Source organism: Pectinophora gossypiella, chromosome 24 (genome assembly GCF_024362695.1).
Source record: "Pectinophora gossypiella chromosome 24, ilPecGoss1.1, whole genome shotgun sequence".
Classification (NCBI taxonomy): Eukaryota; Metazoa; Arthropoda; class Insecta; order Lepidoptera; family Gelechiidae; genus Pectinophora; species Pectinophora gossypiella.
The window spans coordinates 8,863,958-8,880,806 of NC_065427.1; the positions used below are offsets into that span (position 1 = coordinate 8,863,958).

At 40.6% G+C, this 16,849-nt stretch overlaps 1 protein-coding gene across 2 annotated transcripts in view; it reads right to left on the minus strand.

Moving 5' to 3' along the window:
• The window catches only part of LOC126377844 (uncharacterized), a 64,537-nt gene continuing 47,688 nt past the window's right edge, over positions 1-16,849 (minus strand). For both annotated transcript variants that reach the window (XM_050025819.1, XM_050025818.1), the window contains exons 8-18: positions 11,247-11,344; positions 10,615-10,790; positions 10,050-10,107; positions 8,829-8,984; positions 8,170-8,276; positions 7,425-7,580; positions 6,432-6,594; positions 4,876-5,048; positions 4,079-4,224; positions 3,465-3,546; positions 1-2,942 (exon numbers count right to left, since the gene is read on the minus strand). In XM_050025819.1, coding sequence (XP_049881776.1) covers positions 2,940-2,942; positions 3,465-3,546; positions 4,079-4,224; positions 4,876-5,048; positions 6,432-6,594; positions 7,425-7,580; positions 8,170-8,276; positions 8,829-8,984; positions 10,050-10,107; positions 10,615-10,790; positions 11,247-11,344 — 1,318 coding nt within the window. In that variant the 3' untranslated portion in view covers positions 1-2,939. The remainder of the gene's footprint in view (positions 2,943-3,464; positions 3,547-4,078; positions 4,225-4,875; positions 5,049-6,431; positions 6,595-7,424; positions 7,581-8,169; positions 8,277-8,828; positions 8,985-10,049; positions 10,108-10,614; positions 10,791-11,246; positions 11,345-16,849) is intronic.

The following is a 16,849-nucleotide window of genomic DNA, read 5'->3' on the forward strand; positions in this document are numbered from 1 at the left end:
TTATAATTTTATCATTTATTTACTTACATCAAAGTCGGTATAAATATTGCAATGAAAAAAAAGTGTTTTAAGTACAAACAATAAATACAGAACATAGTCGATTCAGTCACATTTTAATCTAAAGTAATGTGAATATGATTACATTATATTTATACACAAATATTTATTACATTAGTAGATCTTTTCTTAACATGATTTTTTAAATAATAATATAAATTGTCATTACAATGGCACTAGAGATAATTTCCGATTTCATTTGAGATTTTCAATATATTAATACATAGGTAACCTCCTTCTTTTTTGAAGTCGGTTAAAAATGGCAAGATGACTATGATATAGACAAGTATGACAGATAAGTTAATTCATAATTTAAAAAAATCACAAGGTAAATAAAAGAAACGATTTTTATCCGACAAATGAATACTTTTTTCTTTAATACAAATCTTATTAGTATAAGAATTAATAAACAATCTAATTGAGTGAAGCCTTAAGAGATCTTTTCTACAAAAAATCCAATAAAATGATATAAAAATTCATTAAAATTGCACATTATAAGGCACTTGTTATAAAATGCAGTTAAGTTACTATCAGTCCTAAGGAGGTAAATAAATATTAATTTTGAAAATTTTATTTCAATTTACCACAAAAAAAAAACATTATCTTTTTCCTAAAAGTCTCAATATTTAAAAATACAAATATTTTTTTAACATTATTTGCTTCATTCAAATAAATTAAATATTTCCATTAAAAAATGTGGTAAATTTAAATAAAATTTATGTATTATCTAAAATAATGATAATAGTAAAATATTAAATACAAAAGGTTACAACCTGGGGGTTTAAAAAGGCCACATTGAAGCAATTCATCTAAAAAGCAATATTGCTATTTGTCATTTGTTGACATTGCGCACTTACATTTTTATATGCGGAAATGCCAAATTACAATATTGCTTTATTAGATGAATTGCTCTAATGTGGCCTCTTACCGCCTGATCTTATTACCTAGTTTAGAATATATATAATTGGCAAGTAATACCGCGATCCGAAATATAATATTACATAGTTATGTAAACAATTTATATATAATATGAATAGCTTATTATATATATAAATATATATAATATATAATGGCCCCGATTCCTGCAGACACCTCCTAATTTTATTTTAAGTTATACCTGTCTTTTTCTTATGCGCCAAAATGGAAAGCGACGGATGATTGACAACTGTTAATTTTAAAATGAATGAGTAAATGACACAGTAACCCTGACAAATCAAATAGGCATCTCGCTGAGTTTGAGAGAGGTGAGATTTCCATCTAAAATTGACGTGTTTTCCAAATTTTTAGCCTGTCGATTATCCGTCCCTTTCCTTTTCGGCGAATAAGAAAACGACAGGTATAACTTGAATCATGTACCCACTGTAGAACCCTGTCGCACTATCTTATTTGACCTTTAATGAGACTTATGGTTTTATCTGTCAAAAAAGTTAATGTGACATGGTTTCAAAGTGTATACATATTAGAACTCGTGACCATACTGGAATCAGCACAATTCATTGTCATAATTTAGTTGATTTTAAAATAAATATCAGCCACACATATATATTTTAACAGCCTCTGTGGTCTAGTGGTTAGAGCGTTAGGCTCACGATCTGGAGGTCCGGGTTCGATTCCCGATGGGGACATTGTCGAAATCACTTTGCGAGACTGTCCTTTGTTTGGCAAGGACTTTTCAGGCTTGAATCACCTGATTGTCCGAAAAAGTAAGATGATTCCGTGCTTCGGAGGGCACGTTAAGCCGTTGGTCCCGGCTATTAGCCGTAAAAACACCTCCATCAACCCGCAGTGGAGCAGCGTGGTGGAGTATGCTCCATACCCCCTCCGGTTGATTGAGGGGAGGCCTGTGCCCAGCAGTGGGACGTATATAGGCAGTTTATGTTTATGTATGTAAAATAAATATGAAGTTCATAAAAATGTAATAGTTATTTAGTCAACTAATTACAAAAAGTAAACTGACGTCAACGTTATGATGTAATTTCGGTACGCGGTTACCACCAGTGTTGTGCCGTTCCTGTAAATTTTCCCGAAGTGGGAATATTCCTTTTGTAAAAACTCCAAGAGTAAGGACGCTGCCTTTGTTTTCAAATTGCTCTTTCGTGGAGTCTTGATTTTTCTGCCTAAAGGTGCTGATAAACTTGAGCATTCACTTGTTATGAGCTGTTTACAACAGGATTCGATGATGATGATGAAGACGGAATGAGGCACCAATTTACAGGAAAAAAATAATTATATTTAATTTGAAATGTTGTTTATTGTTGTAATTTTTATTAAACGGTTTTATTTTAATTTGAAATGTTTTAATTATTCGTAATTTTAAGTGACAAATTGTATAAATTAATAATATCCCATAATAAATATGATTGGATTCACAGGAACAGTATACTTTTCATGAAAAAACTAGGTAGGTTGGATAACAAAGAAAATGAGCAAACAAAATGACGCGTCCTCTCCGTACGTCGTCTGTCGTAACGTCTGAGTGGCAGGCAGCGCGGTGACGTCCCGCGCCTCGCTTCCGGCCCCTCTGGTGTCTTAGAGGTGTGTTAACTTGCGTTGTTAACATGAGCATTTGTGCGAATGTTACAATACGAGAAAAATACGAGAACATTTTAGCGAGCAACGTTCATAGCAATGTTTGGCTCTATGCTTGGCTCGGCTCGTTGTTCAGTTCGACATATATAAAAACGGCGAATGCTCGATGTTCTGTTACAAGTGAATGCTCAAGTCTATCACCTTAAGGGTTAGGCAGTAAAGCTCTTTTTACATAACTTTCCCGCCTTTTTACTGCCGGAAACGGAACGGCACATAACTGGTTAAGACTATACAACTTTAAAACAGGGTTAAAACGATGCTTTGGTAAACTTGCGGCAGTGGTGGCTGTTGCGTCACTGGAACAAACAAAAAAAAATTAGGCACAACACAGAGAGAAAAAGAGCGAAGGAAAACAAATAAGAACTGTATTTTTTCTTTTTATAATGTAACTACGACATCTTTTTTTGGACTGTACAATTGCAATAAAACCATACGGACCCAGATCTCGATACAAACAGGTGCGGGGCGGAGTTACCGTTCTATCATCATCTATACGTTTTTTCACAGAGTCCACTTACCTAACCTGAATATATGACAGGTCCGGGGTTTTACAGCCTGTCTGACCTTCCAACCCGAAAGGAAATCCAGCCCAATACAGGTTAGGTCACTCCGAAAATGCATTTCTCTGGAATGTGGGTTTTCTCACGATGTTTTCAGTTACCGTTCTATATATTTTATTATAATTATTGTATTATTCTATATAGGTCATCATCACCATTAATTTAAGAGTCACGCTCTTGTCGGTGTAGCATTCTCCATGCTACCTTTTTAGGGATAAATAGGGCAGTGGTTTCCCTCTTGCCTTATCTACTACTCACCACAAATCTGTTGACTTTAGGCACGAACGTCTTCGTAACTGAGGACTGCTGGACTTTCATGTTCTCGAACTTCTCACGCAAGCTGCAACAAATCATACAAATTCTTGAAATTAACGCTAGATGGCGCACCGTAAAGTTCTTAAAGTGAACGCTAGATGGCGCCTCGGAAAGTTCTTGAAAATAACGCTAGATGGCGCAATGAAAGTTTTTAAAATGGACACTAGATGGCGCACCGAGAAGTTCTTAAAATGTACACTAGATGGCGCGCAGTGTCGAATGTTTGAATGTTTTCATCATTGAATATTTTTATTCGATTGTAGGGTTGGTAGTGCCTATATGTATATGAGATTCTCAGCTCTTGACATGCGACGGCACCTTAGTGTAATGTGTAGAGCAACACGGACCTCCGCGGACCGGAGGGGAGCAGCCATAGCTTAGAATAAGGAATAATACTACGGCCATAGTAAGTTGCTGGTACACACTACACTACACCATCCACACACTACATTACACCATCCACACACTACACTACACCATCCACACAGACACACACACACACACTACACACACGCCATCTATTGTGGCCGAAACGTATATAGCGAGGGTCAGGGTACCTCTTGGCAGTCTCCAGCTGCGACTCGCCGTCGTCGTCATCATACTGCCTCTCGATGACCACGTTGGACGGCGACCTCTGCGGCTCCGACTCCGACCACTTCTCGAATCGGTCGCGGAAGCTCGTCGTGCGGGCCAGCTGCTGCGCCTGCCACGGAAAGTTATATTAAGTTGATTGCACGGTCCATAACCGCACATTACACAGGATAGTGAACCCGTAACAAATACTGAGGGGGATGATTCAGACTGTAATTATATCAAGCGGTATTTCTAGTTTAATTTCCAAAATTCATGAAAATTTTAGTGGTTACCGTTAAACTTTGACGGACGATTCAGACCATAATTCTGAATTGAAATCAAGTAGAATTTTCCGTCGCAAAAGTATGGAACTGAAAATAATTTAGAATCACACAATTTATTTTATGAATTTTCCGACAGGAAATTCCTTTTGATATCAACTCAGAATCATGGTCTGAATCATATCTCAGTATTCGTTACGGTGTCACTAACACCCATACCTACTTGTATGTACTGGTATGGGGTGTAAGTGACATCGTAACGAATACTGAGAGTGATGATTCAGCTCATTATTGGAATTTTCCATCGCAAAAGTAAAGTATTTAAAAAATATTTAATTAAAAAAAAAACAAGAATTTCGTGACAGAAAATTCTACTTGTTGTCAATTCAGAATCATGGTCTGAATCATCCGTTAGATACTATACACCTCTGCCTCTGATATAAAAATAACCCTCTAACTTTCGTTTCGTTGTCGCCTGTCCATATTCTATGAACCCTCACCTGTTTAAGTGCCTCGTCCCTCTCCCTGGCCTCGAAGTAGAGCCTCCTGCGTTCGTCCTCGCTGTCCTCCTCATATTCTCCTTCGGAGGAGTATTCTTCTTCCTCTGAAGTGTCTCCGTGGTGGTTGCTCTCGCCCGGCGGCGGGGGGGTGAACCGCTTCAGGGGTTTGGGACCTGGAAAAGTATTTGTGGACGAGTTTATATTACAACAGCCTCCGTGGTCTAGTGGTTAGAGCGTTAGGCTCACGATCTGGAGGTCCGGGTTCGATTCCCGATGGGGACATTGTCGAAATCACTTTGTGAGACTGTCCTTTGTTTGGTAAGGACTTTTCAGGCTTGAATCACCTGATTGTCCGAAAAAGTAAGATGATTCCGTGCTTCGGAGGGCACGTTAAGCCGTTGGTCCCGGCTATTAGCCGTAAAAACACCTCCACCAACCCGCAGTGGAGCAGCGTGGACGAGTATGCTCCAAACCCCCTCCGGTTGATTGAGGGGAGGCCTGTGCCCAGCAGTGGGACGTATATAGGCAGTTTATGTTATATTATAATACTTTTTTGATGTGTGACCACAAGCATGAGTGAGTAGAGGTGTTCATCTCTTTTTCCCTAGCATTGTCCCGTTTTTTACAGGGTCCGCTTACCTAACCTGATTTGACAGGTCCGGTTTTACAGAAGCGACTTCCTGTCTTTCCAAGCCGCGAAGGGAAAACCAGCCCAACACAGGTTAGGTCAGATACCTCCGAAAATGCATTTCTAGGGAATGTGGGTTTCCTCACGATGTTTTCCTTCACCGCTGAGCACGTGATAAACACAAGATCCAAACAAGTATGAATTCGAAAACATATTCGAGAATAATTGATTTAGCCCCGTGCTGTGATTCGAACTTGCGCCCTCATAGTGAGAGAGTCAAGCGTTTTTCCAACTGAGCTACCATTTCACTCGCCATTAAAAACAACGGTCCGCGCGCATCCCTCACGATTGAAGACTAAAGTAAGACCGAGGGGGTGAGGTAACTCTAGCTCAGCCGCTGGTGGGGAGCGGAGAGTTGCCATTCTGTACGTATTATTCCTTATTCTATGCTTTAGTTTAAATGGCCGTAAAGAATAAGGAGATGATCATCCATATCGCTCGCATTGCAAATTCCAAAATATCTTTATTCAGTAGGTAACATAGTTACATTTTGAATCGTCAATTTTTACATAACGAACTGCTCATCCGCCTAAAACTACTGCAGCTTCTCACAACCTTTATAGCGGGGGAATAGAAGCTGCAAGCGGCAAATTTCTGTGGTACCGCCGGGTTTCCACTGACGCGGAGATGGGCGGAGAAGAGCGGAGATGTGCGGATTTGACCAATCACAGCGTTCGAAAGAGCGAAAAACGAAATCGCTCTGTCACTCTCTCCCTCACGGTGATTGGTTTCCTGCACATCTCCGCTCCTCTCCGCACAGTTCCGCATCAATGGAAACGCAGCCTTAGGCCTGCACAGTGCCAATCCAAATTTTGTACAGAATATTTGGGTCGGCGCTGTGGAACTAAAGGATATATGATGGTGGTACCCTGGTCGTCGTCGTGGTGGTGCTGGTGCTGCTCCATCTGGCGGAACACGGAGATCATCCTGGAGGCGGTGTGGCGGTCGGCCGCGGCCGCCGTGTCGGCGCCGCCGCCGCCGCGGGCCACGCCCGGGTCCACGTACACCTCGGGGGACGGGGACTTGGCCCGCTGGGGGGGACATTATTATGCTGACGATATAATTGGGTATTTCACTGGGTCAAAGAGAAATTATAAAATGCCAATCTAGAAATAGAAGGCAGTCCGAGATGATCAAAACTCAATCTCAGTTTACTTTTCGACTTATTCTCGAATTTTGACTAATGAAACTATGTATGAGAACCCAACTAAGTTATGGCGTTCTGTCATAATACGAACAAAATACACGCATATTAGGGAAACAAAAAACATCAATTTCGACAAATTGAATCGATCGATTATTTTTGCGCATGTTAGTTAACATTTAGTTGCAGGAGTTTTTTAATGATTAGTTTTTTTTTTAATGAGTTTTTTTAATGATTAGTTGTTTAAGTACTTTAGTTTTACGTCTAAATTATGTATACTTGTTATTATTTATTTTGTTTAAGCCTAAAAAATATGCTTTAACTCTCTTTTAAATTGCTGTGCCCAATCCGGGTCCATATGTGTTACATACCTTATTTTACCAACCTCCTACCATGTGGAACGCAATAACAACTACATACCTACATTACTAAAGTAGTAAAAAACCTCAAAGCATGATCATATTACTTTCGGACAATCGGGTTGACTAGCCTGCAATGTCCTAATCAAACCAGGGTTTCACAAAGTGTTTATTTCTGATATGTCCTCACTGGGATATATGAGTCCTAGAACGCGCTAACAAAGTGACGCATATATATGCGTCTTCAAACTTCGTTAGCGCGTTCTAGGGCTGCTTTGTATGCTGTGCGCGCCATCTGTTGGTTACGGGCGGAACTAGCTCTTCAACTAGTTGGGTCCGCCATTACTGTGTCCCTCACCTGCAGCTGTCGCGGCGGCGTCATGCGGAACTCCTTCCGCTTGCTCTCCGGCTTGTACGTCTCGAAGAACTTGAACCGGTCGGAGATGTCGCGCGTCTCGATGTGAACGTCCTCCACCTTGTCCTCGGCGCGGACCACGTCCTTCGGGACGAACGGCTGGCGGAACATGACATGTATTTTTATTGGTCCAAAAACTCTTTATAAAAAAAATAAACAATTACAAACAATTATGTAGTACAAAGTGAGGAGCTCGGTGGCGCAGCGGTAAACGTGCTCGGTCTGCAATTGTTGAAGTTAAGCAACTTTCGCAAAGGCCGGTCATAGGATGGGTGACCACAAAAAAAAGTTTTCATCTCGAGCTCCTCCGTGCTTCGGAAGGCACGTTAAGCCGTTGGTCCCGGCTGCATTAGCAGTCATTAATACCCTTCAATCCGCACTGGGCCCGCGTGGTGGTTTAAGGCCCGATCTCCCTATCCATCCATAGGGAAGGCCCGTGCCCCAGCAGTGAGGACGTTTATGGGCTGGTGATGATGATTTAGTACAACACGCGGCAATATTGCTAACGTAGCAATCTCTTTCAGGCACCCTTTAGGTATTGGAATTGAATTTAATGAAAGCGTAGCGGGATATGCGTCATGAAATGTCAGCACATCATGATCTGCCCAACTTTATATTGGGCATATTGTGATTTGCCCAGGCAGATTTCAATCGGCTCCGTTTGACGATCGGCCTTAGTTATACTCACAATCTCCTTCCTCTTGGGCGGCTCCTGCGGCGGCGGCGAGGTGGGCGCCATGTTCTTGGCATTGGCGTCCAGCTCTAGGAAGATGGAGCGAGACTTCTTGCCGATACCTGAAGGACAAAGTTACAAATACGGTCACGAGCAAACAACGTGCGGTGCGTGTATATGTATACACTTTGGTACCATGTCACATTAACTTTTTTTGACACATTGAACTGTAAGTCTCACGAAATGTCAAATATGTTAGTGCGACAGAGTCCTAAAGTGGGTACATTATATTGCTCATGACTGTACATATAAACTACTGAGCGTGGTGAGAGACGTGGTAGCCCAGTTGGTAGAACGCTTGCCTCTCACTTTGAGGTCGCAGATTCGAATCCAGCACAGGTCTAAACCAATGTATGTCGAATTTATTTTCGAATTCATGTTTGGATCATAAATTATTATCACGTGTTCAGCCGGTGAAGGAAAACAACGCGAGGAAACCCACATTCCCGAGAAATGCATTTTCGGAGGTATGTGACCTAACCTGTTTTAGCTGGTTTTCCCTTCGCAGGAAGGTCAGACAGGTCGCTTCTGTAAGAAATCGGTCCTGTCAAATCTTCAGGTTAGGCAAGCGGACCCTGTGAAGAACGGGATAATGCTAGGGGGATGATGATGACCTTCGTTGAAGAGGCTGGTGTCGTCGATGTCCCGGGCCCGCGGCGGCTGGTTCTCGTCGTGGTAGATGTCTCCGTTCTCGAAGCGCATCTTGATGGCGCGCGCCTTCTCTGCGTCCAGGTCCAACGAGCGGGCGATCTTGTCCGCTGACGTCACACCTGACAAAGAGGAACACCAAATAGATTCAAATTCAAAAATATCTTTATTCAGTAGGTAACATAGTTATTAAATCGTCATATTTTACATAACGAACGTCTCATCCGCCTAAAACTACTGCAGCTTCTCACAACCCGTATAGCCGGGGAAAAGAAGCTGCAAGAAAAACCTCGGCACAAGGCCCGAGACGTTCTTTAAAATTATTGTAAATGTCCTGTCGAACATGATGGATCATCTGTAAGAGCGATAGGCTGATCCCCTATCATCATACGGTTTATCATTATCCACCTTAGGACTATGTATCAAAAGTGGCTGCAAATAGTTTCTTGATTATTTGTAGTTCTGCCCACCCCTTCGGGGAATACGGGCGTGAGTTTATGTATGTATGTAAATGTTATGAGCCCGCACTGGAGCAGCGTGGTGGTGTCTGCTCCATAACCTCTCAGGTTGATTGAGGCCTGTGCCCAGCAGTAAAATGTATACAGAGTGTCAGTGACATCGTAACCAAAATTTGAGGTATGATTCAGACCATAATTCTGAGTTAATATCAAGTGGAATTTTCAGTCGGAAAATTCATGAAAATTTTTGTTTTTTTTTTATTATTTTCTGTTCCATACTTTTGCGACGGAAAATTCCACTTCATATCATCTCAGAATCATGGTCGAAATCAAAAATTTTCGTTACGACGTCACTAACACCCTGTATATATGCTGTTTCTGTTAAGTGAATTATTGTAGATTTGCCGCAGATGGCATTAACTACTTGATGGGAAGCGCTGACACAAGCCTGAGGGTGCTCAGTTGGGCGCGAACCTCGGCTCAGAGCGTCGTCTGAGGGGACCATATATATGAAAGAATTAATAATGCAAGACACCGACAAGAGCGTGGCTCTTCTTATCGTGTAGGTTGTGAAATGGATTACCAACCTCATCAACCCTGGTGTCAGGATTACTACTGAGCCGCCAAAGGCCCCTGACATGGCCAATGTAAGTAAGTAGTCGTTAATGATGATAAAATAGATGGATAAAATCTTTATTTAGGTGATATTAATGAATGAAATATACTTACTCTGTTCGCTCTGCATAACAGATTGCTCGTACATCTCCTTGATTTTAGCTTGTTTGCCCTGAAAACAAAACAACATATAAAGAATAATACTACGTATAGAACGGCAACTCTCCGCTCCCCACCAGCGGCTAAGCTAAGTTTACCTCACCCCCTCGGTCTTACTTTAGTCTTCAATCGTATGGCGTCAGACGTCACACACACAGATGCGCGTGTACGATAACGTCAATTTGTAATGTCTGTGTAAAACGAGGAGTTTTGTATGAAGTGTCCGGGGTGTGTTTCCGTTTTGTGTGTGTGTGTGTGTTCTTTAGACTAAACTTACCCTGTTGTCAGTTTAGGACACTAGACCTGATTAGAGCAAATTAGATCACTTTAGACCACACTTGCCCTGACGACGCTTTAGTACACTAAACCTGATTAGACCAAATTAGACAACTTCAGACCAAAGTAGACTACTTTAGACCAAAGTTGACCACTTTAGACCAAAGTAGACCACTTTAGACCAAAGCAGACCACTTTAGAGCAGTTTCTTCAGGTGTACACGTGTGTTAGTGTGTGAACTAACCATAAACAGCCGGCTGCGTATGTTCTGTATCTCCTGTTTGCGCTCGCGGTGTCTTTCGCTGTTGTTGTGCTGCCCTGTCTCGAACTTGCCGACTATCTCGCTCATGTTACAGAAGGATACAGGTTGCTCTTTGCTCGCTGTCTGTTTATACGACTTGCGTAAAACCGAGTCCTCGTCTGTGGAATAAGTAGAAGAATTTGTTTTAACCATATTTCTTCGATCGTATAAGTTGTGAGGTGGATTACCAACCCCATCAACCGTGATGTCAGGTGCTGGTTACTACTGAGCCGCCAAAGGCCCCTGACATGACTCATGTCATCATCATCACCAGCCGAACGACGCCCACTGCTGGGCATAAGCCTCCCTCAAGGATCTCCATGACTCATGTAACGATTACTAACTTACATCAGTAAGTAGTAACCGGGCCCTACGGCCTTAACTTGTCTTCCGAGGCACGGATCATCTTACTTTCAGACAATAAGGTAAAGTCTATAATGTATAATGTACGAAATGAGAATTTCGTAATTTAAAATGATTGACGGTCAGAACGAAAGGCCAGTATGTGAAGAGTTTGTACTCTGCTACAAACCCTTGGTCTTCCCACACATGAGAAAAGGACAGTAATATCTCACCATCCTCGTCTTCCTCAGGCTCGCTGGAGCTGTGCTCGACCGGCACTCCGTTCAGGTCCTCGTCAGACACGCCGATGTCCATTCCCTTCGCTTTGAACCTGGAAGATTAACATAATATTAAGAAAAGTCATCTGTCTGAATACAGGGTTATAAGTCTTGATTTGACTCACTCATCTCCCTAGCATTATCCCGTTTTTTACAGTGTCCGCTTACCTAACCTGAAGATTTGACAGGTCCGGTTTTTTACAGAAGCGACTGCCTGTCTGACCTTCCAACACGCGAAGGGAAACCCAACCCATTACAGGTTAGGTCACATAACGAAAATGCATTTCTCGAAAATTCAGTGTAGTCCTAACTTCGGACTCATTCGCACCTAGGTTAGTTAGGTTTAGCTGTAAATTTAAAATATAATTTCATTCTAAGTGATTCTAGTTTCTCTTCTTCACCCTCCGTCTGTCGCTCACTTAATTTGGGTAATGTGTAATATGTAATTTAAGAAAACAAAATAAAAACAAGAAATTTGCGACGGAAAATTCCACTAGACATTAACTCAGAATCATGGTAAGAATCATCCCCCTCAGTATTCGTTACGATATCACTAACACCATGTATAAAAACATGCTTGTGGGTAATTTCATCATCATCATCATCAGCCCATTAACGTCCCCACTGCTGGGGCACGGGCCTTCCCTGTGGATGGATAGGGAGATCGGGCCTTAAACCATCACGCGGGCCCAGTGCGGATTGATGGTTATTAACGACTGCTAATGCAGCCGGGACCAGCGGCTTAACGTGCCTTCCGAAACACTGGTACGGGTAATTTATTTATTACGAAATAGCAATGCAGGGCGCGATGACGTCAGCTGGGCTAACCTTGAAATATTTTCTTATGCCATGATTCTGATAAGTCGTGTGTTTTCAGGGTTCAATTAATTCAATTAATCTTTTAAAATAATTATCTGCGGTCCCTTGAAGCTGTAAAAATAATCAAGCTTCTTGATTTGAGATTGAAAGAGTTTTATTTTTAATATTTCGTAAGGGAATTAAAACCTACTACCCATGGCGTAGATTCATAGAAATTTGGCAAGGAAGGTCAAAAACGAAGAAAGAAAGAAAGAGAAAAAAAAAGAAAAAAAGAGAAAAATAAAAGAAAAAGGGGAAGGAAGGAAGAGGAGGGGGAAGGAGTGGTTTGGCTGGTGGTAGCACATGAACGAAAATAAAATGAAAATCTTCTTCTGAAAACCTAGTCAAATGAGATACTTTTTACGAAATGTTCTATTCATTCTATTCTATAAATGTCAAAACGAAAGTTTTCTTTAGAGTTTGTATGGAAATACTGCCCTGTGACGTCATCAATAAAAGCGGTCAAACGTCGTACTCATTGTTACTTAATTCATAAATAAAATTCGGAAATAAGTCGAAAAGTAAAATGAGATTGAGTTTTGATCATCTTAGACTGGCTTCTATTTCTAGATTAGCATTTTATAATTTATCTTTGACCTGGTCAAGCACATACATCAAAAGAAAGGACACAATCTATCTGTCGGTTTTTACGACAAGCCCATTAAGAACATTAAACGAACGCGTTCTATGTCATTTCCTCCCACATGATTGTGAAGTAAACTTCGACAATTCTTCTTTTATTGTGTGGGTTGTGAGGTGGAATACCAACCTCATCAACCTTGGTGTCAGGGTTACTATTGAGCCGCCAAAGGCCCCTGATGGCTCATGTAACCACCACTCACATCAGTAAGTAGTAACCGGGACCAACGGCTTAACGTGCCTTCCGCAGCACGGATCATCTTACTTTCGGACAATCAGGTGGTCAGCCTGTAATGTCCTAACCAAACTAGGGACAATAAAGTAATTTTTGAGATTTGTCTCCACCGGGAATCGAACACAGGACCTCCGGATCGTGAGCCGAACGCTCAACCACTGGACCACGGAGGTCGTTAATAAAAATCAATAAAAATAGTAAATTAAGAAATAGGCACCTCCACATCTTTTCCCGAAATTCAAATTCAAATTCGAAAACCACTGTTCTAAAAAACTTTACACGCACTTCAATAATAACTTTTTAATTTAAAACTTTCACAAACCGCACAGCACTCATTGCCTACACTGTAATGACATTCATCTGAACACAACATGCTTAATACTAAACTTAACACTTTAGTTCTTACCACTAAAACAACAAAGTGAAAAATCACATGAAACTACTTTAAAACTTCTAAAAAGAAACGTGTAAGGGAAGCTATATTGTAAAAAAGATACTTTGATTATGGAATTGGAATTTAAAACGAGTTTATCGGTAATTTTGAATACATTACTGGTCTAATATTGAAGATTTTTTAAAGCTCTCAAACTTAGAAAGCAATGGATAGTGTATCGAGAGTTGCGGTAAAGAAATGTTTAGCACAGCAGTCTCAGATCAGTCTAAGGGGATACAAAAATAGAAGGATTCGACTCATCACTCCAGAATGACGCAAGTGGGATGTGTAGATGGATTTAGTCGGTTTGATACTTTAGTTTCATTTGAAAAAATAAAAAAGTTCTTTTTTTAAGAAACAACACTGTATCTACGTAATTAATAAAGATTTGTCATGATTCAAAATGTAATTTTACGGGTTAGGCAAAGTTAAAACAATTCATTCTTTACATAGGTACCAATATTTTTTATGACAATTTGGTCGAATTGTGGGCTTAACGTACCTTTCGAAGCACGGATCATCTTACTTCCGAACAATGATCATTATAATTAATACTAATAAAATACTTTATTACACCAAATAAAGAGAAATACAAAAATGTATCGAAGCCTGCAATGTCTTAACCTTAATTAGAGATCTCAGAGTGATTTTTGTAATGTGTCCCCACCGGGATTCGAACCCGGAACCGCCGGATCGCGAGCCCAACGTTCACACACTGGACCACAGAGGCTGAATTTTACCCATCTGGTGACAACAAGACTAAATTAAAAAACAAACCCTTTTCAGTGTCAAGATCATTTACATTCCCTAGAAAACACATGGCAACAAGCTAACAGACGATTTTCAACCCAATTCTCAGGTCGAATGAAGTCTAAAATTCCTCCAAATCGTAGTTTTTTTTTTCAAAGTCATTAGGATTCGTGTTGAACATGAAAAAAGGCGTTGAAAGCGATGTGCTTTTGTCGCGGCCAAATGTTGAACGTAGTCGTTATATTAGGTGACATAATAGTTAGACATACATAGAATACAAGGAACAAAAATATAATTGCTATCCAAAATTCGAGGCTAAGTAAATTCATCATCATCATCAGCCCATTCACGTCCCCACTGCTGGGGCACGGGCCTTCCCTATGGATGGATAGGGAGATCGGGCCTTAAACCACCACGCGGGCCCAGTGCGGATTGGTGGTTATTAACGACTGCTAATGCAGCCGGGACCAACGGCTTAACGTGCCTTCCGAAGCACGGAGGAGCTCGAGATTAAAACTTTTCTTTTTTGTGGTCACCCATCCTATGACCGGCCTTTGCGAAAGTTGCTTAACTTCAACAATCGCAGACCGAGCGCGTTTACCGCTTCGCCACCGAGCTCCTCACCGAGTAAATTTATTACATTCATCTTTTTTGGGGTTATATAGTGTTAGTGCCATCGGCATCGTAACGAATACTAAGGGTTTTAGACTATGATTTTGAGTTAATATCAAGTGGAATTTTCCGTCGTAAAATTTGTGATGTTTTTTTTTTAATTATTTTTAATTCTATATCATGGCCTGAGTCATCCGTCAAAGTTTTCGTTACGATGTCACTAACATCCTGTATGTACGTTTTTACCAAATTACCAGACAGTATTTTGAATTTGCGGTTAACGCGCTCGGTCTGCGATTGTTGAGAAGCTCGGTGGCGCAGCGGTTAACGCGCTCGGTCTGCGATTGTTGAAGTAAAGTAACTTTCGCAAAGGCCGGTCATAGGATGGGTGACCACAAAAAAAAAGTTTTCATCTCGAGCTCCTCCGTGCTTCGAAAGGCACGTTAAGCCGTTGGTCCCGGCTGCATTAGCAGTCGTTAATAACCATCAATCCGCACTGGGCCCGCGTGATGGTTTAAGGCCCGATCTCCCTATCCATCTATAGGGAAGGCTCGTGCCCCAGCAGTGGGGACGTTAATGGGATGATGATGATGATTTTGAATTTGTCAGAAAATAAATTTAAAGCTCATGTAAAGTTTACTTTATGTATAAAAGCTTATTATAAGATTAATGACTGCCTAAACAATAAGAATGCCTGATATTACATATGATATGTTTCTCTAGTTATTAAATAACTTGTAATTTATACCTACATTGATTTAAAATGTATGTTTGACAGCTAGCATTTCAAAGTTAGCCCAGCTGATGTCATCCCACCCTACGTTGCAATTTCGTAAAAAATAAACTACCCACGTCCAATGTTTTTAATTTACTTTGCAAGGAAATTTTGTAGTAAAAGATTACGTACAGTTTTATTGATTTTTATATAATGTGACAAATAATAGTAGGTTAAGTTACATGTAAAAGTGTTTTTTGTCTGTTGGCAAACCTAATAATAAATAAATAAATACATTAGTCAGCTATACCTTAATTTTCAATAATAAAATTTACGTCCTTGGAATGTTGGAGATACCAATTTAATAGTAATACATACGTCACCAAAGGCTAGCAATGGCGGCTTCACATAGGATTGAGCAATTTAAGCATACCTGGGGAGTTAAAATGACCACATCGAAGCAATTCATTTAATAAAGCAATGTTGCAATATGACATTTGCGCATACATACATACATAAACAGCCTATATACGTCCCACTGCTGGGCACAGGCCTCCCCTCAATCAACCGGAGGGGGTACGGAGCATACTCCACCACGCTGCTCCAATGCGGGTTGTTGGAGGTGTTTTTACGGCTAATAGCCGGGACCAACGGCTTAACGTGCCCTCCGAAGCACGGAATCATCTTACTTTTTCGGACAATCAGGTGATTCAAGCCTGAAAAGTCCTTACCAAACAAAGGACAGTCTCACAAAGGGATTTCGACAATGTCCCCATCGGGAATCGAACCCGGACCTCCAGATCGTGAGCCTAACGCTCTAACCACTAGACCACGGAGGCTGTTTTGACATTTGCGCATATAAAAGTAATTGCGCAATGCAAACAAATGTCAAATAGCAACATTGCTTTCTTAGATGAATTGCTTCGATGTGGCCATTTTAACCCCCTGGTCATCTTATACTATGCCATGGCCTAACCTATAAATTGATTTCTGAATTGTGGATGCCTATGGTTGCATAATTATGTTACACTCAAAACGAATACGTAATAAAGATGAACTAAAAGCAGCTTTTTGTAAAATTATTTCTATTAAGTTTGTAATACTGGGTGTTAGTGACATCGTAACGAATACTGAGGGGGTTGATTCAGACCATGATTCTGAGTTAAAATCAAGTGGAATTTTCCGTCGCAAAATTCATGATTTTTTTTTAGTTTTTTTAAATTATTTTAAATTCTATACTTTTGCGGTGGAAAATTCCACTTGATATTAACTCAGAATAATCAGATGAATCATCCCCTTCAGTATTCGTTACGATG